This window comes from Rhineura floridana, chromosome 4 (genome assembly GCF_030035675.1).
Source record: "Rhineura floridana isolate rRhiFlo1 chromosome 4, rRhiFlo1.hap2, whole genome shotgun sequence".
In the NCBI taxonomy this organism is placed as follows: Eukaryota; Metazoa; Chordata; class Lepidosauria; order Squamata; family Rhineuridae; genus Rhineura; species Rhineura floridana.
Window position 1 is genome coordinate 48,518,987 of NC_084483.1, and position 18,725 is coordinate 48,537,711.

Below are 18,725 nucleotides of genomic sequence, written 5' to 3' on the forward strand. Positions count from 1 at the left end.
CTACAACTCCCATCAGCCCAATCCAGTGGCCATGCTGGCTGGGGCTGATGGGAGTTGTAGTTCAAAAAAGTAACTTTTCCAAGCTCTGCCCGTATTGTTCATCTCCCATATGCCTTTGGCTGGCATATTCAGTCTGATGGGCCAATTGAAAGAATGCTTATTTGCTGGCCTTCTCTCTGAATGGTATAACAGACTGCCTAGAGGGAGAGGCCAGGGGAGTTATAAAGAAGAGGTAGCTCTAAAGAATGGCTCTGCCCCCACTTGGTCACCTCTGTTCTTTGTAGATGGCAGAGCACTGATCAACTGTTGCATGATCTAGAGAGGCTGGAAGGGAGCAGGTGAGAAGCTAGCTGAGGCAGCAAGGGGCTGCTTTCACTTCTGTTCTCCACCTAGAATCTGCCACACCATCTAGAGAGAGCATTTTCAAATGTGATACTGCCCAGAGGGAGAATATAGATAAGCAAGTGGGATCAGCGAGAGCAATCTCCTCTCACGTACCCGTCCTGTCTGGAAAGTAATAAGTATTGGGAGAGGGCAGATGAGTGATTTTAAGGTGGCAGCAACAACTGTTGCACCTGCCTCATTGGGCAAGCAATAAACTTGCTGGCCTTTAAGGTACTCTTTCTGGTGTTTCATCAGACAGAATAATACAGCTGCCCTCCTGGAATCTGACACAGTGGGAAATTAAAAGAAAAGGTATGACATTGCTGGGGGCATCAAGGGACCATGCTGTTTAAAAGGTGTGTTTTCATCCATCTCTGCTCTGCCCTGCCCACCTAATAAACTGCGGCTATACTTGTTCACAAAGAAGTGCTTACAAGAATGGTTTACACCATTCTTCCAGTGCATTCATATGTGTTGAATGGCAATTCAGTTCTGCTAAAGGCTGTAAAGTGAGTACGTAACTAGGAAGTTGTAGCCCTCTGGATTGAAAATGTGATCCTGGAGTTGGAAACCTGTGGCCTTCCAGATGTTGCTGGACTATCAATTCCTACCTTCCCTGCTCACTGATCATGCTGCCTGGGGATGATTAAAGTTCAACAACATCTGGAAGGCCATGGACTCCCTACCTTGATGCAGCCTTATAAATGGCTAGATAGAATATATTCAAAATATTTGCACAAGTTACACAAGTGTTGTTCTTGCTAGCCATCTTTGCTACTTATCTAAGGAATGACATATACATATAAGCTGTGAACAGTAGACTTAAATAAATCTCTAAATGGACAGCTTTAAACAGTACTTCTCTAACAATGCATTTTGTTTGACTTGTACTTCGTTGTATTACTTTATTTTGTTGACTGTTGATTTCTAACTCAGAACAAGGTATAGTTTCAGAAATCATCAGGTTTAACTTGTCCTCGACTCCTAGTAACCATTCTGTCTCCATGCCCACGCATGTAAGTAGGGTTGCCAGGTTCATGGCCTGAGACTGATCCTGTATCTTTAGGAGAAGAGAAAGTCAGCCAAATGCAGATGTCCTTGCAACAGTGTAATGAGAAAAACCACAAGGTGGAATTCTCTCTTCCCCCTGCACAACTTTTAAAGATACAGAAGACCTCTTGGTGGTCAGGCCCAGCCTCCAAGAGGTCTTCTGAATCTTTAAAAGTTGTGCGGGGGGAGGAGGGAGAATTCCACCTTGTGGTTTTTCTCATTACAATATTGCAAGAACACCTGCACTTGGCCGACTTTCTCTTCTCCTAAAGATACAGGATCAGTCTCAGGCCAGGAACCTGGCAACCCTGCACATAAGTAACATCAGAAGAAGGTGAGAGGAGAGGTTATTACTAGGTAGCTTTAATGTGCCTAGCTGAAAGTTTCTGGTCTCTCCCTCCACTTCAGTTTCTTTTTGCTATAGATTGCTTTTAGTATTTTAAAGTATCAAGCTATTAAAATGCTAATAGTAGTTTGCCAATTTCAGCAACTTCTGTTGTTTGTGCATTTTTCAGGGTTGTGCTAACTGTCTAAGCTAGATATCCAAAGGATGCCTTCTAGTTACATTCTAGACAAAGAGCTCATCATGTGGTAGCACTGTTCCTGGACTGTGGGAAATTGTGTAATTGAATGGTCTTTTCTTCCATCTAAAAACAAAACACAACACTCTCTGCCCATAGAAAACTATCATGTTGGAAGAGATTAATTCTGATGAAGCTTTCTGTTTCACATCCTTTTGTTGTTGTTGAGCGTTTTTTGTCCCTGGTAGCACATTTGATAATTCTTATCTGTAGTCTGAATTGCTGCAGTCCAAGGACAGTTTAACCAAATAATTTGAGCTATATTTCCCTAAAAGGTCTGACTCCTAACTGAGCAGAGCAGAGGGAGCTGTCTCAGTTGGTCCACAGGTGAGGAGATATAAGCAAGCCAGCTTTCAGAGACTGAGCGAACAGGGAGAGTAAACAGGAGTTTGACAAAGGAGTTCCATAAGGGAGGTCAAGGGGGAGGTCCCTAAAAAAATATTACTAATTCTCCTTGTACAGCGCACCGCATACTAGTGAGACTCTCAAGTTTACCCTGAAGTAGGACAGGACAAAGCACAGACCACTCCAAAACAAGTAGTCAGAAACAAAAGGTAGAAGAGAGTGTGAACAGGAAGGATACTCCAGTGGTTGTGACCAGCAAGGTGTGTGCCCGTGTTTGTTTTCTTGCCTGAGAACAACATGGCATACACGTGCAACAAGTGCAAGCTCGTGGCACTGTTGGAAGAAAAAGTGAGAGACCTGGAACAGCGGGTGGCCACACTGAGGACTATAAGAGAAGATGAAGAGTTCTTAGAACGCTGGAACAACAGCAACTAAGAGAAGTGGAGGTGAAAGAGCAACAGCATGTGGTAGCAGAAGAGGTGTTGGAGTGGAACAACAAAGTGGAGGAAACTCTGTGGGAAAGGGTGACAGGAGCAGAAGAGCTAGAAGACACCCTTCACCAGTGGAACTATGGGACCGCTTTCAACCACTCGAGACTGGAGGACAGCCTGTGGCAAAAGAATTACAGGAGACCCCATGTGACACCGAGCAAGAGGCTGAAGCTCAATCTAGCAGGTGCAGTGAAACCATGCCCCACAACAAGAAGAGAAGAATACTACTAGTGGAAGACTCCCTACTGCGTGGGATTGAAATCCAAGTATGCTGAGAAGATCTGTGGACACGCCAGGTATGCTGTCTGCCAGGAGGACAGATTAGAGATGTGATGGAAGGGTTGTCTCACTCATCAAGCCCACCGACAGGTATCCCTTTCTCCTCATCCTTGTGGGAACAAATGATACTGCCAAACGGAGCTGTGAAGAAATCACATCAGACTTTGAAGCTCCGGGAAGGAAACTCAAGGACTTTGGGGCCCAGATAGTTTTTTCATCCATCCTTCCAGTACTTAGAAGAGGAGTAGAAAAGGAAAGAAAAATACTCCGTGTGAATGAATGGCTACGAAGGTGGTGCTGACGTGAGAGATTTGGATTCTGGGACCATGGGCTATGCTTCCTGGAAGATGGACTGCTGGCAAGTGATGAGTTGCATCTCAGAAAGACTGGGAAGAATGTGTTTGGCCACAGCATGGAGAAGTTCATCAGGAGGGCTTTAAACTGAATCCTAAGGGAGAGGGAGACGTACACTTGGTGGTAACGACTGATGAAGGCTTGTTCACAGTAACAGGAACAGAGAGATCAGCTCTAATAGGGCCCAGTCCTCAGAAAAATGTAGTAAGGAAGCCAAGCCACAAATCACATGGTCTTCCATATCTGTATACTGATGCACAGAGCATGGGAAACAAGCAGGACGAACTTGAACTCTTAATTCAGGAGGGCAACTACGACTTAATAGGTATAACTGAAACTTGGTGGGATGACTCCCATGACTGGAATACAGCAATTGAAGGATATAACTTGTTCAAAAAGAAAAGAAGGAATAAAAAGGGAGGTTGAGTCGGGCTATATGTTAAAAATATATATCCCTGCACAGAAATACAGGAAGATGAGCCTGGTAGCTCCACTGAGAGTATCTGGATTAAAATTAATGGGACAAGTAATAAAAGGAATGTGGTGCTTGGAGTCCCACCCAATCAAAAGAAGACGACAATGTAACTTTTGAAAAACAAATTGCCAAAGTTTTGAGGAGTCATGATGTAGTAGTAATGGGGGACTTCAATTATCCCAGTATCTGTTGGGAGACAAATTCTGCCAAACACAGCCCCTCCAAGAAATTTCTGACTTGTGTTGGAGATAACTTTCTCCTACAGAAAGTGGAGGAAGCAACTAGAGGATCAACTATTCTGGACATGATTGTTACCAATAGAAATGATTTGGTGGATGAAGTGGCAGTTACGGGAACTCTGGGGGAGAGTGACCACACCATACTTGAATTCTTGATTTTAACAGAAGCACAAGCTGACAGCAGTCATGTGCGCACCCTGGACTTCAGGAAAGCTGATTTTAATAAACTCAGAACAATTGTAAGTACAGTTCCATGGCAAGTGACCTTAATGAGAAAAGGAGTCCAAGATGGGTGGGAGTTTCTTAAAAAGGAAATTCTAAAGGTGCAATGGCAAGCAATCCCAACAAGGAAAAAAGGGAGAAAACAGCAGAAGAAGCCAATGTGGCTTCACAAAAAGCTTAGAGATGACCTGAAAACAATAAAGGACACATACAGGAAGTGGAAAGAAGGCCAGGCCACAAAGGAAGAGTACAGGCAGGTATCACGGAATTGCCGGAATGGTGTCAGGAAGGCTAAAGCTGAGAATGAGCTGAGGCTAGCGAGGGATGCTAAAAGCAACAAAAAAGCTTTCTTTAGGTACGTCCGTAGCAAAAGACAGAGAAAGGAAATGGTGGCACAGCTACTCAATGAGGATGGCAAAATGATAACAGATGACAAAGAAAAGGCAGAAGTGTGAGTTCAGGCTGGCAGGACCCGATAAACTGCATCCTAGAGTATTGAGGGAACTGACTGAAGAACTCTCACAACTGCTGTCTATTATCTTTGTGAAATCGTGGCGGACTGGTGAAGTGCCGGATGACTGGAGGAGAGCTAATGCTGTCCTTATCTTCAAAAAAGGCAAAAAGAAGGAACCAGGGAACTACTGACCAGTCAGCCTAATATCAATCCCTGGAAAAACTCTGGAGCAGATTATAAAGCAGTCAGTCTGTAAGCACCTTGAAAACAATGCAGTGATTACTAGGAGCCAACATGGATTTATGAAGAACAAATCCTGCCAAACTAATCTTATCTCGTTTTTTGATTGGGTAACCTCCCTTGTAGACTGTGGGAATGCTGTGGATGTAATATATCTCGACTTCAGCAAAGCTTTTGACAAAGTGCCCCATGATATTCTGATTAGCAAGCTAGCGAAATGTGTGCTGGATAGAACAACTAACAGGTGGATCCACAGTTGGCTCCAGAATCATACTCAGAGTGCTTATCAATGGTTCCTTCTCAAACTGGGCAGTAGTAACAAGTGGGGTACCACAGCGCTCGGTCCTGGGCTCAGTGCTCTTCAACATTTTTATTAATGACTTGGATGAGGAACTACAGAGCATGCTTATCAAATTTGCAGATGATACAAAATGGGGGGCTGTCAGGCCCAGGATGTGACTCAGGTACCAGACCAACGGCTGTAGTTAATTCGTGTTTTATTAGGGTAATGTCCAAACAAAGACTGCGTTTTCTCATGAAGCAATACAGGGATACAGGTCCTGCGGCATTGGGAGAAAGTTGACAGAGCAAGGGACTTCTTCCCGCCTGTTCTTTAAGAAGGGGCCAAACGGGCGCGCAATCTTTCGCTCCTCCTTAACTGCCCCTCAGGTACTGCCCGCCTTCCCCCCTTCTCTCCTGTCTTTTCAGCTGTCTGTGTGTGCGCGGTGAGGGGGGAAGCATCACCCCCTCCTCTTCTGAAGTTTCCGATTCCAGGATGGGGGATAGGGGAGGGGCTGATGGTAAACTGCCTCCCCGCTTTTCGGCTGTGAGCAGCCCTCCCTCTTTCCCCTCTTGCTCTGAGCCTGAAAGAGGGGGAGGCGTGAGAATGTCCAGGGAGGGCTCAGGCTCCCCGTTGCTAAGCAACCTTATCACTGGCAGTTCCTCTGTTTCGTCTTCGCTCCAAAGGGGGGAAGTTCCTCCCCCTTCCCTCTGCCATCCATCTGAATACTCTTCTCCCAACTCTCCGGGATCCAGCTCCCCGGGATTGGGACCCCAGCTCTGCCTTCCGACAGGGGCACAGCTAATGCTGTGGAAGACAGAAACAAAATTCAAAGGGACCTTGATAGGCTGGAGCATTGGGCTGAAAACAACAGAATGAAATTCAACAGGGATAAATGCAAAGTTCTACACTTAGGAAAAAGAAACCAAATGCACAGTTATAAGATGGGGGCTCCTTGGCTCAGCCATACATGTGAGAAGGATCTTTGACTTGTCGTTGATCACAAGCTGAATATGAGTCAACAGTGTGATGTGGCTGCAAAAAAGACAAACGCTATATTAGGCTGCATTAACAGAAGTATAGTTTCCAAATCGCATGAAGTATTAGTTCCCCTCTATTCAACACTGGTTAGGCCTCATCTTGAATACTGTGTCCAGTTCTGCTCTCCGCACTTCAAGAAGGATGCAGACAAACTGGAACAGGTTCAGAGGAAGGCAACAAGGATGACCAGGGGACTGGAAAAAAAGTCCTATGAGGAGAGACTGAAAGAACTGGGCATGTTTAGCCTGGAGAAGAGAAGACTGAGGGGAGATATGATAGCGCTCTTCAAGTACATGAAAGATTGTCACACAGAGGGGGGCCAGGATCTCTTCTCGATCGTCCCAGACTGCAGGACACGGAATAATGGGCTCAAGTTGCAGGAAGCCAGATTTCAACATAACATCAGGAAAAACTTCCTAGCCATATAACAATGGAACCAATTACCTAGAGCGGTAGGGGCTCTCCGACACTGGAGGCATTCAAGAGGCAGCTGGACAGCCATCTGTTGGGAATGCTTTGATTTGGATTCCTACATTGAGCAGGGGGTTGGACTTGATGGCCTTAAAGGCCCCTTCCAACTCTACTATTCTATGTTTCTATGATTCTATGCCTGTTGCTTTACAAAGTTGTCTTAAAATCTTTAAATGTCTTCAGTGAACTACGCATGCCAACAGATGCACTAAATGTGTATTGCTGATAACTACCAGTTGCCATATATCTCAGTATAGTTTCTTGATTGTAATCTAGAGATGGATCCCAAAACTTACAAATGTTTTTAAAAATTAGAGATCTAATAAGGTTTATTTAGACTTTCTTCCTTCCCCTTGCTTTGTTTACCATCTAGCCTGAAGAAGAGTTCTGGAGAACTCAAAAGCTGGCATACTACTTTCTAACATTTTGATAGGCCTGATCAAGATATTGTTCTAATACGGATTTTAGCATTTTAACGAATGCAGGTTATATTATGAAGTTATATCTGATTGTTCCTATGCCTCAGAAGCCACAAGTCTCTATGCTATTCGTTCAGTAAAAGCTTGAATGAAGAATTCTGCGTTGTGCCCAGTGGTGACTATGCATGTGTGGAACACAGTTCTGTTCACACAAAAGGACTTCCCCTTCCCTCCCCCCGGACCTCCAGATTTGGGAGGAATGTGAGCAGCTACAGATGGTAGGGGAGGAAGGGGATGTCCTGTTGCCTGAGCGGAACTTCATTCACATGGTGATGGATTCAGCGTTCTGCAAGTCAGTGTGTGAGGTCAGAGAACATCAGTACCTTAAATTGTCTGATAATGATAAGGTATTAAGCCTTTGCTTGAAGACCACCACCCAAGCTGTCATGATTTAGAGTGAAGATTAAAATCATGTTAAATTCATGGTGGCATGCTATGTTTTCTCAGTCACAGTACATGTATTGTAATCTAAATCCGATTAGGTTATGTACAGAATTCCTACTCTGATTTAGCTGACTTCAATGATCCTTAGTTGATGTGTGGAACTCAGGACAGTAAAAAGTTGGTTTAAATTAGTAACTCTTTAAAAATGCCGTAAATATAGGGGTTGTATCCAATGAAGCCATCCCATTTATACAAAAACTTCTTGTGCAGCAGAATTCCCTCCTTGTCCATCCCACGCACACACACTCACCATGAATCTTCTAAAGTGCAAAAGTGCTCCTGCCATATTTATGCCCATGCCTTTCCCCCGCCTAAATAGGATAATAGTAAATGCAGTATGTTGATGTATCCTAATCGTTAAACATGCTGGTTTGGAAGCAAGGTCAATTGAAATCAGGAAAACTTGTAGTTAAACAAATGTATTTAGGCAGATGGATTAGCTGGTTATTTCAGTATTGTTGCCAGCATGCAGATGTTTGAAACTGTGTTCACTAAGGCCACCAAACAGAAGTTAGATGGTCCCTTCATTGAGCATGTGTGATTTTAGAGGTCAAAGGCTTCTGCATCATGTTATCCGTTTCAGGCTTGTGCTGAAAGTACTTTCATCCCGTTCTCCTCATTCATGAGTTGAGCCGAATGTTTTCCAGCTTCCTCCCCCACCCTTTGCATTCAAATGTTTCTGCTGATGTTAAGAAAAGAAAACCCTCTTAATTGTACACCTTGCGTCAGGTTGTTAGGGTTTTGTTTTTTTTACATATTTGAATAGTGTTTTCCACAAATATGCATGAATATATTATACTGCATGGACTACAGGAAGATTGAGAGTTTTCACTTGCAAAAAGGGATTTCAAAGATGAAGTTGGGTCCTTATTTAAAGCATAATACATGCCTTCATGTTTGTCATTATAATTTCATTATTTCCATATGTTGGTCTCTGAATTTGTGATTCTGATTGTTACACAGAAACAGTTTCCTTCTTTTTAATGTGGCTTCAATAGGTGTTGCAGAAAGGAAATGTCATAAGATCATATGAATTCTTTACCTAAACCACACTGAGGGTGTAATCCAACTCTCATTTATACCAAGCTTGAGGGGAGATGCATATGGTGGCACCCTGGCTGAGCCAGCAGAGTACTCTGCTGAGCTCCCCCAGCAGAAGCCCCTAACTCTGGCTCAGGTGCAGCAGAGCCAAACCCCTGCTGGCTCAGCCAGGGATCCACCAGGGAAGCCTAGCCTGGTGGGAGGGGTGCTGGCAGAAGGTGGTGGAAGGCCCCAAAAAAGAGGCTTTCTGGGGATGTGTTGGAGGAGGGGCCGAGGGGGAGGATTTACACAACATCCAACTCAAAATTTAGTTTGAAGTCGTAGTCGGTACATTTCTGCTGACTCCGACTCCACCCAAAATTGCTTCCGACTCCGAGGCAGCGACTCCAGCTCCACAGCCCTGCTTTTCAATCCCCACGCACAGCTCCCATCTGAGCCTGTGTTCAGCTGGCCCGGAGGCTCCCAAACAGCAACTGGATGCTGCAGACCTTCCCGTCGGCTCCTCTTCCGCTGGCTTCCCATGAGTTGGATTGCTCTGCACCATAAAGATGTTGTGCTTTTGCAAGAAAAAAGTGTGATATCTTTTTTTGACAATTATTTCAGTTAAATTACACTTTTATAAGCCAATTTCGCTGTTCATCCCTTTGGTTTCATAGGCTCAGATGAACCCTTGTGCTACACAATATATGGTTATGCTAACTTCAGCACGGTGCCACATACTGTTAGTGGTGGATCAAGTGCCGCATTGGTGTGAAAGAGAGGAAATAGCATTCAATTTTTAACTAGTCTTTTCATAAAGTGGAACTTGTTAAATCTTCTGTCTCAAGAGTTTAAATAAAATAAAGTTTAATCCTAGGTTTTACATTTGATCTTTAGACTGTTAAATAAATCATCAAGTACCCCTTTTCTCTCCTAGATAATTCTGTATGGTGATTTGCCAAAAAATAAGGAGAATGTGGTATATATATCAAATCATCAGTGTACAGGTTTGTATGCAGTTTCCTTAAATTAAATAAGTTTAAAACATACAGTGTTAATAAGACTTTTCAGACTGAAATTCTCTAGATTTAAAAATTTGAGTTTTATGTTAAGATTGTATATAGAAAATACGTTGTATGATCCTTATAAAGGAGCAAGCTCCATGCATGTAATGAAGTTTTTAAGCTGGTTCTTTGCAAAAGAAGCCCCATGTGCTCCCTAATAAGCTGCCTCACATTTGGAAAAGCTTCTGAAGCACCACAGAAGGTTGTATCCAATGGTGGCGCTTGCACAAATATTGTCCAGTTCCCCCTACTCATTGTAGCTTACCTCACCCCCTGAAAAGCTGCTCCTGGCAGTTGGGGAACCTCTGGAAGAGAATAGTATAATGCTCAGAAGGATGTAGTAGGTAAATGGAGGGACTGGTGAAAATTGAATATTCTGCCTTTAATGAGCAGAAGTGCTTTTTCCATAGCGCAGATCCACCATTGAATACTACCCTAAGATTTCCTGTTTGGAGGTGGTGGCATTGAGAAACCCTGATGTACATGTAACAAACTGTTGCCAGCACCAAATAGATCTTTATACAGTTTTAAACTGTGTCCTTAATCAAGCTTCCATATTTATGACTTGCTACTCATTTTAGTCCAGCATCTGACATCCATTTTGAACTTGATTCAGATAGGCTTAGTGATTTATATTAATCACTGAGAACCTGGGGGTAATTTTAAAAAGTCCCTGTTCTTCTGTTTCTTCCAATTTGTGTTCTAAGAGCACATTCCTTAATAGGAAGTTGTGCTTCTGGCTGGCTGTATATTGTGTTGGTGTTTCTTAACTTGATCCTCAAATATATGCATCTATTCTATGCTGGCAGTAGATTGAAATTTATTTGGCAGTATTATGCAAATGTTACAAGGTTTGTTTAAAAATGAAGAAATACACGGAGGATGAAATGTTAAAATATTAAAGAGTAATGAGGAATACGATTGTGGAAACAACTTATCCTGTATTGCCACTGAAAGAAGCTCAGCCTTCATGTTCATAAGCAATATGTCATTTCTCATGAGCGAAACTATGAGGATTAAATAATGTTGAGATTATTTTAATATTAGCTCAGGTGTTGGGAACCTTTGGCCCTCCAGATATTTCTGAACTACAGCTCTCATCAGACCCAGCAAGCATGGCCAGGGAGGATGGGAGTTGTAGTTCAGAAATATCTGGAGGGCAAAAGATTCTCCACACTTGCATTAGCTTATCAACATTCATTCACTCATTCATTTATTGCAGTTGACTGGATTATAGCTGACATGTTGGCCATCAGGCAGAATGCTCTGGGACATGTTCGATATGTTTTGAAAGACGGGTTAAAGTGGCTTCCTTTGTACGGGTGGTATTTTTCTCAGGTAAATCTTAATCCTATTTCATGTAACATAAAATAACTATCACTTGTTGCTGTTAATGTTTGGCACACCTGGACTTATTTACTTCCACTGATTTCAAATCTCACTGATTTCAGTGCAGTTTAGTCCCAAGTAAAGTATGGTTGACATTATGGCAGTACAATAATTCTCTCTTGATAAATTTGTGTGTGTTGCATATTTGAAACAACAGACACTTACAACTCTCTGTCCAGTTAACTGATTTTATTTGCATGTTAGGGTTAAAAACATATCTTTGGCTCTCCAGTCAGGTTTAATGCTGTTAAAGGAAATTAAAAGTAATTCACTGAACTTGAGACAAAGCCTACTAAGATGGAATAACGTGTGCCTGTGTCTTACATGATTATCAGCGCAATTCTGGTATTTATTTTTTATTATTTATTAGAGGTAAGTCACATTGACTTCAGTGGAGAATAGGATTGGAGCCTTAGGCTTCAGTCATAAGCAAGCTTACCAGGGAAAGTCCCATTGAACTCAGTTGACTTCAAATTCCATCTGGAGGCCATTCAAAAAGTATATGTGGCTGTGTTCCATGTGAAAGTAGGTTCTTAAGCGGGTGCTGGTAATGGGGTTATCCAGCCTGATCCAAGTAGAAAGTAACCTGGGATAATCCACATGATCATCCTGTGTGGTGAATAACCTTACACACATTACATTTCCCACGTGGAAACCTTTTGGTTGCCTTGTCTTGAGGACCATAACATTTGAATCAGTAATTTCCTTGTTAACATACAGATCAAGCATAACACTTGTGGACATTCAGCGAAGTTGAATGTCGGAAGATTCAGGACAAACAAAAGAAAGTACTTCATGCAGCACATGGTTAAACTATGGAATTTGCTCCCAAAAGAGCAACCAATTTGGATGGCTTTAAAAGAAGATTACACTAATTCATGGAATATAAGGCTATCCATGGCTACTAGCCATGATGGCTGTGATCTGCCACCATAGTCAGATGCAATATGCTTCTGAAAACCAGTTGCCAGAAGCCACAGGAGGGGAGAGTGCGCTTGTGCTGAGGTCCTGCATGTGGGTTTCCCATGGGCGTTTGGTTGCCCACTGTGAGAACAGGATGTTGGACTAGATGGGCATGATCCAGCAGGCTCTTCTCATGTTCTTACTGTGTTGAACCAATGAAGTTATTTTCAGTGGACAGAGGGACGAGGAGGACAGTGTCATTTCCCTCACTTTTCAAAACAGGTGCTGCAATTCTATCCAATTTATCTGTTTCACTCCAAAAATTTTGAGTGACTTACACAGTGTTTAAAATCTTACAATAAAAGTGAAACACGGCATATTCTCAAAATGCCATGAACATGTCAAAACAGCTATGCTTCTCTTGTCACATCCACACCACACATTTAAGCACATTTATACCACTGTAACAGTCATAACTTTCTCCAGAGAATCCTGGGAACTGTATTTTACCCCTCACAGAGCTACAGTTCCCAACATCCTTAACAAGTTGTAGTTCCTAGAATTCTTTTTGAGGAAGCACTGTGCTTTAAGTGTATGGTGTGCATATGACCTCTGGCAGTGGTTCTCAGAACAGCTTGTAGTGACATATTTTTCATCTTTGGAGGTATATGGCCAGTTACTGAATTCGCATTGTCCTTCTCCTTGCCCCTGTAGCCATAGGATAACTGACTACTGCATCAGAGTAGCATTGCTTTTTTCAGGAAGGGAAGCAAACGTTGAATGTAAGAAGAGCCCCCCTAGAGCAGGCCAAAGGCCTATTTAGTCCAGTATTCAATTTCCTACAGGGAGCAGCTAGCAGCTGTTGGTCTTCCCACCAATGGCTGGGGCCAGGCTGATAACACCCGTGCCTGGTGGGAGTGAGGGAGGCAATTTTCCTTCCTTCATCTGACAGGTGGCTGTGGCCAAATGGTTCTTTTCCTCCATTCTGTAGTCACACATTTTAAGATACATTTTTTGTTTACTCCCCATAGATAATCAAGATCATTTCTTTGTTGTTGTTTTTCCGGCTTAGCTCCCTGAATACTAGTCTGTTGAGTAGTCTATTCTCAGGGATGATTATGTGATTAAAAGCTGACTTTTCCTTTAGAACATGGATTGTGAATGTGAGAAACATTCTGATGCTTTTCACGCTGTTCAGAGAGCAACAAATAGGACAATGCAGTGTACACATCACTAATTCAGTTTTGTAAATTGCAATCTTGTAAATGATTGCACTTGCAGGTATTTAAGGAAAGTATTACATTATTAGAATGCTGCTGCAGGGATGGGACTGTGCTGGGACCATCAAGGGGCATGCTTTTCCACCTGCTTTGCCCCCCACCCCTGCTCTTAGTGACATTTTTCTGGGGACTGCCCTTTACCAGGAAGATGAATGCTTCTGGTTTGCTGCTCCTGTTTTTTTAGAGATGTTAGGACTTTGTTAGTTTGATTTTTTTTTTTTGTAAATTGTATTGTTTTTATTTGCATTTTGTATTTGTATTTTTATTTGTGTGTAAGCTGCCTTGGGGGCCTATTTGGCCGAAAGGCAGCCTAGAAATAAAACGTAACATAACATAACAATGCAGTGTACACATCACTAATTCAGTTTTGTAAATCGCAATCTGTAAATGATTGCACTTGCAGGTATTTAAGGAAAGTATTACATTATTAGAAAGGATATGCAAATTATATGGGGTCAGTTGACAGGTAGTTTTTATTTTCCCTGACACTCCAAATGCTGGAAAAATAAAAAACACTTCCTCTTCTTCCTGTTGATGCTGTGTTGGTGATGTCACTCACGCTCAACTAAAACTTTCCAGTGACAATTAATTACAGAATTGTGATGGAATGCATATTTCCTACCTCAGATAAACATCCTGTTGTGGAATATATGTGTGCATGATCTGAATATGCAGAAAGCTGAACACAATAAGTTAAAGGAAAGCATACGAGTAAAGGCATCTATATGCTTCCCCCCCTTCCCCCCCACAAACATGTCCTGAAGTCATTAAAGGAGGAATATAAAAGAGCTAAAAATGTACTTAACAGATTCCTAGAAATTTATTCTGACACACTGTTTAATGTTGCTTCCCAAGAAAGTCCTGAATATGGAACACAATGGGGTGAAGTAACCATGTGTGTAGATAAGAAATTACCAAGATGTTGATGAGTGTGAATACCAAGTTCTGTGAGAAACGGTTGAAAGCACTGTTTATCTTTAGCCTGGAGAAGATGAAGGAGAGTCATGATGGCTGTCCCCAAATAACTGAAGGGCTGTCATGCAGAAGATGGAGCAGATTTGTTCTCTGTTGGTCCAGAGGACTGTGCCAGTAAATGGGAATGGCTGGGAAGCAGATTTTAAGAGTTTGCACAACGATATATTTACTGAACTCTTAATCATGACTTCCTTCATATCCTAATTCAGAACATTAAGGATTGTACTGATGTCACCCTTACCCCTAGTAAAAAGTGGGGGATATTTGCATATGAGAGGGAAGAAGCTGTGGGAAGGAAGAATACAATGCTACGCTTTTAACTATGGTTTAAGAGACAGGATTATGTGTTGATGGAGCAATATGAATGTGAGCTGGGAAGCGTCCAGTTCAGATCTCACCCTAAGTCATGAACTAAGTATTAAAATAATGCTTCAAATATAGTGGGTGGACTATTTTGTCACAGAGATTGAAACATGTTTTTGGAAGTTCTATATTCTGCCTTCTTATTCCACTGATTAGAATGTGGCATTTCTGGATTCTGGCCTCATCATTTCACGCACACTCTGAATACTTGTAGAGTACTGTCCCTTGCCCTTAGTACAATATCCATTATTGTTTTTCATTCATTACTAGCCCTTTTTTATGTGTAAAATTTGAAAATAATGTTCCAGTTGAAGAATAGATAACTATTTCAATCTCCCAGATTTGCCAAACACAGTAAAAGAATAAAAGTCTTGTTCAAGTTTTGTCATTTTGATGGCTAAAATGATTCAGGTTTTCAGCAGGGTAAGGATTACAGAAGCCAGATAAAAGAGGAATAATTGACAGCCTTGCTTTTTGGGGATGTTGAAACTTCTGGTTTTGTATTCATTGTGGAGTTTCACGGAGCCCACAGGATGAGGTTTTGCCTTCACTCACAGTTATGTTGGAACAAGTTTATGAGTAGAAAGCTAATAGATGAGTAGAAAGCTAATAGCTAATAGACCCCTGCAGAAAAGCAGATCAGCTGTAGCGCGGGGGTCTGGAACCTAACCCGCTGATCATGCCGGAGGAGATCAGCTGTAGCGTGCTACAGCTGATATTCCCCTCCTCCCACGTGATCAGCTCAAGCGTGAGAGTCTGATCTCGCCCGAGGAGGAGAAGATCAGCTGTAGCGCGGCTATAGCTGATCTTCCCCTCCTCCAGCGAGATCAGCTGGAGTGCAGGGAGCTCCAGCCCCCTCTCCAGCTGATCGCTCTGCTGGCGCCGTATTAGCGGAATGCCGAGAAGCGGGGCCCTACTGTAAGTTGTATTGATATAATTGGCTTGTTAGCAGCCAGATTGCAGTGAAGGATACAGTACAAACAAACAAAATTTTGTTTTTAAAAGAAACATGAAAGTGGGGAATACAATCCTGTCATGCTAAACTTAACTCCAGGTGGCAAAAATATTGTTTATTATCTTGATACGATAGGGCAATTTTTGTATTACCTGTTATGCATGGATATGTTTATGAATTCATTACAATTGCTCGAAGCAGCTGATATTAATTAAAGCTACCAGCCTTTTTCTTTTCTTCTCCTCCTCCCCACTTTTTTTTGGTACTTGGGGAAGCAATTCAAGAATTGGCTAATATAGCTGCTCTTGTTGTAACATTGTTTCAAAATATATTTGAATTTTAAAAAAAGCTTTCTAGCTTATATATTCATTTTTTTGTTTTCTTCCATTGTGAACATGTCTATAAATGTTAGTGTAGTAAGTTCAGAAGTGGGTGGTTTAGTTTTAACAACTTTTTTGAAGTAGTGTAAAGTCCCATATTTAGGAGAAAACCTTTTCCTTGGATGTTTGACTAGGGTCTGTATAGAACTGTCTGTGTTTTTAGACTAAAGAATATAACTTTTGTGACCTAGGTTTAGACCATGACTTTGTGAGTAGCGAGGAGGAAAGTTAACCAAAATTAAAGTATGCAAAAGCAAATCAAATATTAAAGTCTGCTTGCAGTTAAGCAAAGCCCAACTTAGGAATATAGGAAGTTGCCTTATGTCAGACTATTTGTCCATTAGCTCATTATTGACTATTTTGGCAATAGCCCCTCAGGGTCACAGACAGGCCTTTCCTATCACCTGGTACAGAATCATTTTAACTGGACCTGCCAGGGATTGAAATTGGAACCTTCTGCATGCAAATCATATGCTCTACTACTGATTCATAGTCCTTCTGTATAACAAAGGAAAACTTTTTCTCCCACCCTTTGCAGAAGAACACGGCCTCTTTTTCTTATTCCTCTGCTTCCTATCAGTGCCCAAACTCCTCTTTCCTGATTATTCTTCTTTCTCTGTCTGGGACACTCTTTGTTCTTCAGATGAAACTGGACGTCACCAATTTTCACTCTTTAATACTCATGCTACAGCTTCACCTATCAATTCCAGTTTAAACTATCGTGTTCATATTGAGCCAAATGTGAAAGAGTTTTACATTAAAAGTAATAACTGAGAAGTTTTTAGATGTATCTTATTTTTATTTTTAAAATTCTTAGGCATTTCTAATTCCATGGTTCTAAAATATTGAAATATGGTAAACTTTGATTACCATAAACCATTATCATCAGTATATTTCTTTTCTTTCTTTGCTAGCATGGAGGAGTCTATGTGAAACGAAGTGCCAACTTTAATGAAAAGAAAATGAAGAGAAAGTTGCAAGCCCAGATAGAAGCTGGAACTCCAGTAAGATTATTTTTCACCTGTATGTGAGTGTGTGTGTGCGGGTTTCTGTGTGCATGCCAGCTACCCTAAGAATAAAATTCACTAATAGGCAAAAACTTTGCGGTTTAAGAACGTACCTATAGCCAACAGATACTTTTAAAAGTGGGACAATTGGCCAGCTATAGTGTCTGCACCAGGGGAGCAAGAGACCTGACCGTCTCTCTGAGATATTGTACTGCCCTACAAAAGGGGATAGGAGGAAGGAAGGGCAGGTTTGATCATCGCATGTTCTTTTAGTTCAGTGAGATTTACTCCTGTGCACTCATGCTTCAAATAAGTAAAATTGACCGAGGGGGAGAGGGAGGAGGAGGAGGGGGAAGGAGGGGATTGGAAGGGGATGGGAAAGGAAAGGGAAGGTGCAAAATGGAGGTGAGGAGGAGGGCAGGGCAGGTTTGATCATTTGTATGCTTATTATTTATTTATTTATTTTATATATTATTTATTTATATCCCGCCCTTCCTCCCAGCAGGAGCCCAGGATGGCAAACAGAAGCACTAAAAACACTTTAAAACATCATAAAAACAGGCCTTAAAATACATTAAAACAAAACAACATTAAAAACATTTTAAAAACAGCTTAAAAACATCTTTTAAAAAAGGGTTAAAAACATTATTTAAAAAAACATATTAACAAGCAATTCTAACAAAGAAGCAGACTGGGATAGGTTTCAACTTAAAAGGCTTGTTGAAACTTATTGAGCTTAGTGGGATTTACTCCCCTGCAATCATGCTTAATATAGGTAAAACTGACCATGGGGGAGGAGGAGTGGGAGGGCCTTGGAGGGGGAGGGGGAAGGAGGGTCAAAAGAAAGGGGATAGGAGGGAGGAGGAGGGGAATTATTTGCATGCTTATTGAGTTCAGTGGGATTTTCTCCTGCACAATCATGCTTAGGATAGGTGAAACTGACCTGTTGAGTCTGGCTTTTAGAACACTGACAGTTGGTTCTTACTGAGCATGACAGGGCTTATCATTGAGTTCAGTGCTAATTTTTTTTAAATTAATTAAAAATCAGCCAGGCATTTTTTAAAATTTTAAACTGCAGAAGATGAAGGTCAGAGTATGGGACAAGGTCAGTAATAGGATTACAGGGACTCTGTGAACATGGCTTATTTTTAATTAATTTCAGCAAATTATGAGAACTCTGACAGAAAAAAAGCCTAAAAGGGGTCTGGTTTTTCTCTCTCCTTTTACACTTTGAACTCTCAATTCTCTGACTGTTCTGTGAATTGCCATGAAAATTTAGAGGGTTGTTAAGCAAGTGTTCCTGAGTTCAGGACTGTAAGTTTTGTAAGGTTTTGTTTTAAAATGAGCTTATGGGAAGGATCAGAATGGCATGGGGGGTATTTTCACTTTAACATTGCGGAATGTGAAAAATCCACGCTGGCTATAGTATACAGCCACTCTTGTGGCTGTATAACTAGCATGAAAATGTCAAAAATGTTTGACAGTTGGCCCAGTTGCATGGTTCACCTTCCTGTATTGTTTCTGCAGAACAGATGAGGGGCTGGAATGTTTGGCTTCGGG

The 18,725-nt window shown here is 41.7% G+C and overlaps 1 protein-coding gene across 2 annotated transcripts in view; it reads left to right on the top strand.

Moving 5' to 3' along the window:
- The window catches only part of AGPAT5 (1-acylglycerol-3-phosphate O-acyltransferase 5), a 41,476-nt gene that overhangs the window by 1,268 nt on the left and 21,483 nt on the right, over positions 1 to 18,725 (top strand). Inside the window, exons 2-4 of one of the 2 annotated variants that reach the window (XM_061622914.1) lie at positions 9,787 to 9,856; positions 11,136 to 11,251; positions 17,073 to 17,162. In XM_061622914.1, the coding sequence (XP_061478898.1) occupies positions 9,787 to 9,856; positions 11,136 to 11,251; positions 17,073 to 17,162 (276 nt within the window). The remainder of the gene's footprint in view (positions 1 to 9,786; positions 9,857 to 11,135; positions 11,252 to 17,072; positions 17,163 to 18,725) is intronic. The other variant, XM_061622915.1, reaches the window with a different exon arrangement.